General features: G+C 40.1%; 1 protein-coding gene across 1 annotated transcript in view; it reads right to left on the reverse strand.

Annotated features, from left to right (window-relative positions):
• LOC106527047 (E3 ubiquitin-protein ligase TRIM39) overlaps positions 1-466 on the reverse strand; it is a 14,899-nt gene extending 14,433 nt beyond the window's left edge. The window contains exon 1 of the mRNA XM_014021808.1: positions 413-466. Coding sequence (XP_013877262.1) covers positions 413-466 — 54 coding nt within the window. The remainder of the gene's footprint in view (positions 1-412) is intronic.
• Positions 467-8,393: the final 7,927 nt, after the last annotated feature.

Below are 8,393 nucleotides of genomic sequence, written 5' to 3' on the forward strand. Positions count from 1 at the left end.
GGACTTCAATCTCTGAACGCGTAAAGTTTTTATATTTTCAGTTTTCGCTGTAATTTTCATGAATGAATGAACACTTTGTTGTATCTGAGGCATAGCCTTATATGGTGTTTTTGGGGTGGTAATTATGCTAATCTCCTCTCGCATGCACGAGCAGCTGGATAGAAAAGGTGTAAATTACGCAGCTCATTTACGCACGTTTCCTGAAGATAGAAGCGTTTGTTGAATCTGACGTGACGTACGAACAAAAGTAAGAGAAATTTAGGATAAGAATACGAACATGTTCTTGCATGAGGCCCAATGTTTTATCAGTAGTTAGTACCTTATTAACCATGATATCAATCGTAGAAGACACAATCTTTGGATGTTTTAATGAAAGTTTTTGTGTTTTAAGTTCTCTTTTCTGTTTTGTCACCCTGTGTTCCTCTTTGACACCAGCCACTTCTCCTGGTACTTTTCCAAATGCCATGTTTCCATCCAATTTTAATTCAAATTTTGAGTGAAATTTTAAGATGTCGCGAAAAGGAAAGAAGAAGAAACGTGAATCAGAAGTGTTTCCATCAACTGGCTTGGAGTAAATCAACCAGTCTACACAAAGTAATTACATCAGACGCTGACGTTACTTCTGGGTGTGGTAAACAGGAAGTAGAGGTCACAAACTCGCAGGGATCCACATCTCAGGACAMTGAAGAGAAGTTATGTGTTGTTACTATCAGGAAAGTTGTAATTATTCTGTCATATCAATTAGTTTTGGCAATGTTACATGCTGTCTGGAGACGTAAAGAAAGACATGCAATTCTCTTCACTTAATGGGAATTTCTGAGAAGACACAGATAGCGGGAGGAGTGTCCAGCTGCAGAAGCAGCTGCAGTCGCAGCTGGTACTGGACAGCCAACAGGAACAGCTAATCAAGAATGTCTGAACTTATTTGGAAAATGTGTTTCCATCTCCCCTTTTGCACATTAACTCTTTTTCGATAAACCACCGTGAGCGTATGAACATTTTTGCGAAATAGAGGAAGTTTTTTTTCGAATTGTGCCAATTCCATTCACCTTTTCTAATGCGATACTTAAAAATGTGCAAAAAAAAATGTTGATGGAAACATGGCTGCAGTTAGCCTATTCACTTTAGACCTGCCACACCCACCTAAACTTTTTCTCATTTCCATTCAGATGAAGTTATCAACAAGAAAAAGTACTATTTTCATGTCTTGCTGACGTGGGTGCATGGAAATAAATTGCATGTCCCTTCTTGTGCATTGCCCCCAGTCGGAAACTGTTCTCACCAGAGTCAGGTCAGAACTTTGAGAGTATGTTTGTTTATGTAAAGTGACAGCAGTGAGCGGATCCCCGAGGCTGTGAGAAAATACAGCCAACGTTACAACTGTTCCAGGAAAAATTATGAAGAAAGTTTTATAATACACAGAAAAAAAATCAATAAAACTCATAAAAGGAGATTGAACAATTTTGTGCACATCGAAGACAACAACTGGCAGCTCTCCATAACTGTGCTGACTAATGGCCYCTGCATGGTCCTTCTAAGCCTGTCTGCTCTCACCGACATATAGTTACATGACAAATATGTTATTTTATTCTCAGGCTTGTTTATACTGAAAGCCCTCGGACAGCATTGGTGGCATTTTGCTTCCACTTCCAGAAGCCGGTTGTTGCACTCTCAACACTTGTAAAGATAGTCAAATGCCTAAAAATGTAAGGGTGGAGAAAAAAACAAATTTGCACCAAGTCTGCCAAAGAGTGTTTTGCTTAAACTCTGGCAGATTTGTGGCCAAAGTAATGATGGATATCGGAATGGAGACTCCAGGGGGAAGAAACCCATGCTGTGTACAGCAGTCGGAGGGGTTCCCCAGGAGCTCTGAAACATGTGTCTCATGGGCTATGAAGTATGTGAGAAAATGAGCCTCCCACCACCAGGTGACCACAAGACATGTCAGCTGCCGATCTGCCATGCTGGGTCCTTAAGGAACGAATGCACCTTGGCCGGACAGCATAGGGACACGTTCCCGCATCTTTTGGACATAGTGGCGATCTCTTTGTGACAAATTTACCAAACAGTGCTTCTCCTTAGTTAACAACAGAAATACCAGACCTTCTATCTTCAATTTCTTCATCATCGATTGAAAATCAACATCACTTCTGACAACCATGCTGTCTGTGTTGATTCTGACTGTGCATGACGTGTGATGCAAAGTGTAACCAAATGAAATGTGTGCTCACTTCTAGATAAGGGTGGTGATCGCCTGTAACAAATTTTGTATTTGCTTGGTCCCCTGTACAGGGTGAGCCAAAAGCCTCAGAAAAATAAATATTTAAATGCACCAGTGAGTAATGCGTGAATGATCTTATGTTTTAGTCTATGTCCAGAACTTGGCCACCATCTTGAAAGCCGCCATATTGGAAGGTGGTCATTTAGAATTTTGAAGACAAGAATTCTCTCAGAAATTGATTGGTACAATCAGCAGCGGTGGGCAGCGCTAATCCAAAATTTAGCTCCACAATTTCTAAAGCGCTCATTAAAATATTTAGGTCCGCAACTTCAAAAGCGTTTATGCCATRGAAAAACTAGTCGAAGCTAATGTCCTGATGCATCTCAGTAATCCAGGTAGAAAAAAATCAAAAAGAAAAAATAAGTAGGTCCTCTGGATAGGTTCTTCTTTAGTGAAACGTTTCGTCTCTCCTCCAAGAGACTTCTTCAGTCTGATGAGTTTCAGGTGAACTCCGCCTTATAAGCACTGCCTCCACATGAACAAACAGGTTATATGCAAAAGAGAGCCATCGCTTGACAATAGCAGAAGCTAATTTTATTGCGCAAGTTCAATTTGACACTCACTAACTGACAATAATTTATGTACAATATATGCACGATGTGATTTCATGAAACAGACCTTTGACTCATGGTATTAAATTAAAATGTTGTTGAGGATTGCTAGTTCGGCTGCTTCTTTGTCTTTTTCTTATGTTTATTGTAGATTTTTCATTAAAGAAGCATCAATAAAGTAATTTTAAAACTGTTCATTGGAAAACTGAAGCGATGCATTCTGGGTACATGACAGATTTGATTTGTGATGGGAAATGAAAGCTACAGGTAACTACAGGTAGCTACAGGTAAACTACAGGAAACCGTCTTCACTTCAAAATAAGAGCATAGATTTTAAAGTTTTCCATACTTTTGTTGTCGCTCCAGTTGACCACTAGATGTCTGTCTTCATCAACATAACATCTTTACATAATTTCTGCATCCCTTCAGCCAACCCTGTTGGCCGATTGCTTTGACCAATTACATCAAATATTGAGCTCCAGCGTAAACTTTATTAAATTTTTTAAAAAGGAGCTCCGATTGTAAAGTAAGATAAATCAATACATACAAAATTTTAGTATGGATTACCAACATTAACTGTTTTTGCTGGGACAGGGAGTGTCGCCCGGTCACATAGTTCTAACCATTGCCTTCCTGCTACATAAGCAGACACAAAACATTGTGGGAAATGTCTGTAAAATGAGAACCGTGACTGAAAGCAACAGCCAGCAAGGACGTATACAGTGGTGGGCACAAGCCCGCTAAATTGCAAATCCGCTAATTGTGGACCTAAATGTATCATTTGCGCTGGATTTGCGCTTTCTAAAATTAAAATGCACTAATAACTAATTATCTACAAGTCATTATCTTGAACAGTGGAARGTTAGACTATCAATAAATCACAACACACGTGATCTATCCAACAGCACTCCTCACAGATAAACACGCTTATTGGGAAGGTATACATCCTGCTGACTGTTGCTTTTGATCACGGTTCTGATTTCCCACAACGCTTTGTGTCTGCTTACGTAGCAGGAACGCAATAGCAAAAACTGTAAAGGTTTGTAATCCATACTAAAATTTTGTATGTATTGATTTATTTTACTTTACAATCGGAGCTCATTTTTTAAAATAAATAAATAAATTAATAAAGTTTAAACGCTGGAGCTCAAAAGCAATCGGCCAACGGGGTTAGAGACTCAGAAATTATTTAAAGATGTTATGCTGGTGAAGACAGACATCTAGTGGTCAACTGGAGCAACTACATAGAAAACGTCCTGATGCATCTCAGTAAGGTAGAAAAAAATCAAAAAGAAAAAATAAGTAGGTCCTCTGGATGGGTTCTTCTTTAGTGAAACGTTTCGTCTCTCCTCCAAGAGACTTCTTCAGTCTGATGAGTTTCAGGTGAACTGGAAAACTTTAAAATMCGATGGAAACATGAAAAACTTTAAAATCCAAGCTCTTATTTTGAAGGGAAGATGCTAGTTTCCTTTTCCCGGTGCTTTCGTTTCCCATCAGTCTGTCATGTACCCAGAATGCATCGCTTCAGTTTTCCAATAAACAGTTTTAAAATTACTTTATTGGTGCTTCTTTAATGAAAAATCTACAACAAACAAAAGAAAAAGACAAAGAAGCAGCCGAACTAGTAATCCTGAACAACTTTTTAATTTTTACACCAGGAGCCAAAAGTTCTGTTTCAGGAAATAAGATCCCCAGCAATCGGCGGTTATAGAAATAAGTTGTAAAAGAGTTTATACACTGCTAGTGTGCAGTGTTGTGCATATTGTACATGAATTGTTAGCTAGGAAGTGTCAAATTGAACTTGTGGTTTAAAATTAGTTTCCGCTAGTTTTTCTATAGCGTAAGCTGTTTTGAAGTTGCAGACCTAAATATATTTACAAGCGCTTTAGAAATTGCAGAGCTAATTATTGGATTAGTGCTGCCCACCACTGGATGTATACCTTCGCAATAATTGTGTTTATCTGGGAGGGGTGCTGTTGGATTGTGATTCATTGACAGCCATACCTTCTGCTGTTCAAGATAATGATGACTGGTATGTAATTAGTTATTAGCGGTACTGCATTTTAATTTTAGAAAGCGCAAATCCGCTCATGAATTATAAAGATTAGCAAGACCGCTAAAGCGCAAATGAAATATTTAGGTCCGCAATTAGCAGATTTGCACTTTAGCGGGCTTGTGCCCACCACTGACAATCAGATTTACAGCAKCTCTTGTAGCTCAAAGGTTATCAACACAGAAAGTTTCAACAACAACTGGGAACCTTGCCTCTGATGTCCAGCTATGTGAGGGTTGGAGCAGACAAGCAGAATGTCCAACCCATTCTCACTCCCAAGTCGTCACATATTGACGCTTTTCCAAGGTTCCCTCTACGTCCGATTTTGAAGCGCCGGGTACCCCCGTCACGTCAGTTACTGACGAGATGGGGCGAAATCTGTTGTCATATTTTCAGAAAGTGTAGAAAATGTGCAAAAACTACCGTTTCGAAGCCTGAAATTACCTTTGTTCACTTTAGACATCCTGTCCCTGACCCTAGTACGTAAAATTAACCATTTTTAGAAAATGTAGGAAATTCACGTAAACATGTTCCAAAGCCTGAAATTACCTAATATTCACCATGGACATCCTACCCCTGATCCCAGTACCTCAACTTAACCATTAATCCTGATCCCTCATGTTAACCTCAGACCCCCGACCCAAAGACCCCTGGTGGCGCAACCCGGAAAAGCCACGGGCGTCAAGGACTGACGCGAGGGGGGTACCCGGCGCGTCAAAATCGGACGTAGAGGGAACCTTGGAAAAGCGTCAATATGTGACGAGTCGGGAGTGAGAATGTGTAGGAATGTCAGCTGTGGAGGGAGGGCACGAAGGTGGAGATAACAGCATCTGCACTGGCAGAGTAGACGTGATGGAGGACGAGGAGGTGATACATGCAAAACAGGGGAAAATCAGTGGAATTTACAGACAATCTGTACAACTTGACATTTATTGACAATTCTGGTGGCCTTTGATATGCTACATGACCCTCTCATCATTGAAAAAATGTGCCCTTGATCCAATAAAGTGACTTCCAAGATGGTGGCCATGTTCTGGACATAGACTAAAAGATAGACCCCCTCACCCTTTACTTGCTGTGGTTTTCAGATATTTAAATTTCCCTTTTGTTTCTGAAATAAAAGGGTGTCCTGAGGCTTTTGATTCACCATACCCATTCCAGATACATGTATCACAATGGTTTAGTATGAATACAAGTACTTACACTTCTTAAAAATGCCCAAACCCAAATGACTTTTCTCAAAGATGAACCCTTAGTTTGAGGAAATTGTTTCATTAAGAAAATAAAGGTAATCTATTGTTACATAATGTCTGTATGACTTAGTTGTAAGAATATAAAACGTATTYGTGTCATCAGGGCTCTGTTCATGCCTTCGTCCATACACCTTCATCAACCAGCAGATGAACAGGTTTGAGGCTCAAAAATACTGCAGAGGAAAGTACACCGACCTGGCAACGGTGGACAACATGGAGGACATGGATCAGCTGATAGCAGCTGCCGGCAGCTTCAGTGGAGCAGTCTGGATCGGCCTGTATGATGCGTGGTGGAGCTGGAAGTGGTCAGCACCCAATGGCTTTGATTACAGACGTCCGTTTGAGAAATGGTACATCACAGAACTGGGTAACCCAAGAAATCAGTGGGAGCTGTGTGGCGCTCTGTGGTTAGGCTTTTGGCATGATTATGAATGCAATGTAGCACGGCCATTTGTCTGCTACAACTTCACCGGCAGTGGTTAGTACTAACTTTTACTTTCTATGAACAAAAACTTTCACTTCTGTCAACCCAGAAAAGCAAATAATGGTCCAATTGAAACCCTAAAAAAATCTATCTATAGTAGATTTTCAATCTTTTGTATGCAAATAAACTCTTTTCTCCCTCAGACCAGTCAAACACATCTCAGAGGATGTATTTCTTCATCAACGAAACAAAGACATGGCATGAGGCTCAAGCCTACTGCAGGCTGCACTACTATGACTTGGGGAAAATTCTGACGCAAACTGACAACAGTGAGATTTTAAAAGTGGTACCAACCCAGATCCTGACTTTGTTCGGCTTGTACAGATCCACCTGGGAGTGGTGGTCTGATGGTACCACTCACATATTTGATTACTGGGTCCAGGGGCACCCACAAGGCAGGACTACAGGGTCCTGTGCAGCCAGCTTGATCGATGCTAATAACGCTGGAAGATTGTTGGAATATGATTGTGCAACAAAATTTCCTTTCATGTGCTATGGCCGTGAGTCATTTTAGATTATGCTGTACTATATTTTACTGCTTTAAAAGAACCCAGAGATATTTTGGATGTGCACCGTTTCTATTTTTCTCCAGCCTCTAAAGAACCACCTCGAAAGTATATAAGGAGGATTAAGCTTAAGGTACTGAAATCTACAACTGATCTGAACGACCCAGCAGTGACAGCAGCCATCCTGACCCAGGTTAGTGTGGAACACTGGTTTTATTAGAAGAAACAAAATCTGTAAGAAAAGGCTGAAAATACATTTTACACAGCCTGTAAACAGATTAAAAATATTAAAATGAATAAAGTTTGATAGCTATACATATTAACTTTGTATGTATTTACAAATATTTACTTATGTACTGTGTATGAACTGTGTACATACTTAGTACTTAAATGGCACCTGCCTAGTACTTMTCTGGTATTTACTGGGTACATACCTGATAAGTCACAGCCATTCCTAGTACCTACAGGGACTGGGCARTATAATTAGTGACTTGTTTCCTTGTACTAACAGAGTATGTACCTGTTGCATACCTGGTAGCTGTCTAGTACATACTAGATTTATACCTGGTAATTACCTAGTATTAACATGGTACTCATCAGGTATACACCTGGTATTACCTTGTACTTATTTGCCATATTTCTGGTACCTACCTTGTACTTCCCAGTATTTACTGGGTACTTACCTAGAAAGTCACAGTACTTACCTGCTACATTCCTAGTACCTACAGGGACTGGGCTGTATTAAGTGGTGACATGTTTCCCTGTACTTACAGAGTACATACCTGTTGCATACCCGGTACTTGTCTGATACATACTAGGTGTGTACTTGGTACTTACCTGATATTGACATGGTACTTACCTGGTATGTATCCAGTACTACCTGGTATTTTTCTGCTAAGTATCTAGTACCTACAGGCACTGGGCTGTAGGTACTAGCATGAGATTGTAACTGAAAACAGTCTCCGGATACACTCTCCTTGCAAGTAAAACTTTATTGACTCTGTTGTGTCTTTCCTTGCAGTTCAGTTGCATTAATGTTTGGTGTTTAAACCTGACAGTTATGTAGTGATTTGTTTCCCTGTACTTACAGAGTATGCACCTGGTAATTGTCTAGTACTGACTTTGGACTCTGTACCTGTCTGGTACTGAGTCCAAAGTCAGATACCTTGCACAACTGGAACATTTCAGGTAAGTACCCAGTATGTACCAGGCAAGTGCAGAAATGATAAAAAATAGTTGCTTCAAATGATTTATTGGGGCGGGGG

The sequence above is a fragment of the Austrofundulus limnaeus genome, unplaced genomic scaffold, assembly GCF_001266775.1.
Source record: "Austrofundulus limnaeus strain Quisiro unplaced genomic scaffold, Austrofundulus_limnaeus-1.0 Scaffold307, whole genome shotgun sequence".
NCBI lineage: Eukaryota > Metazoa > Chordata > Actinopteri > Cyprinodontiformes > Rivulidae > Austrofundulus > Austrofundulus limnaeus.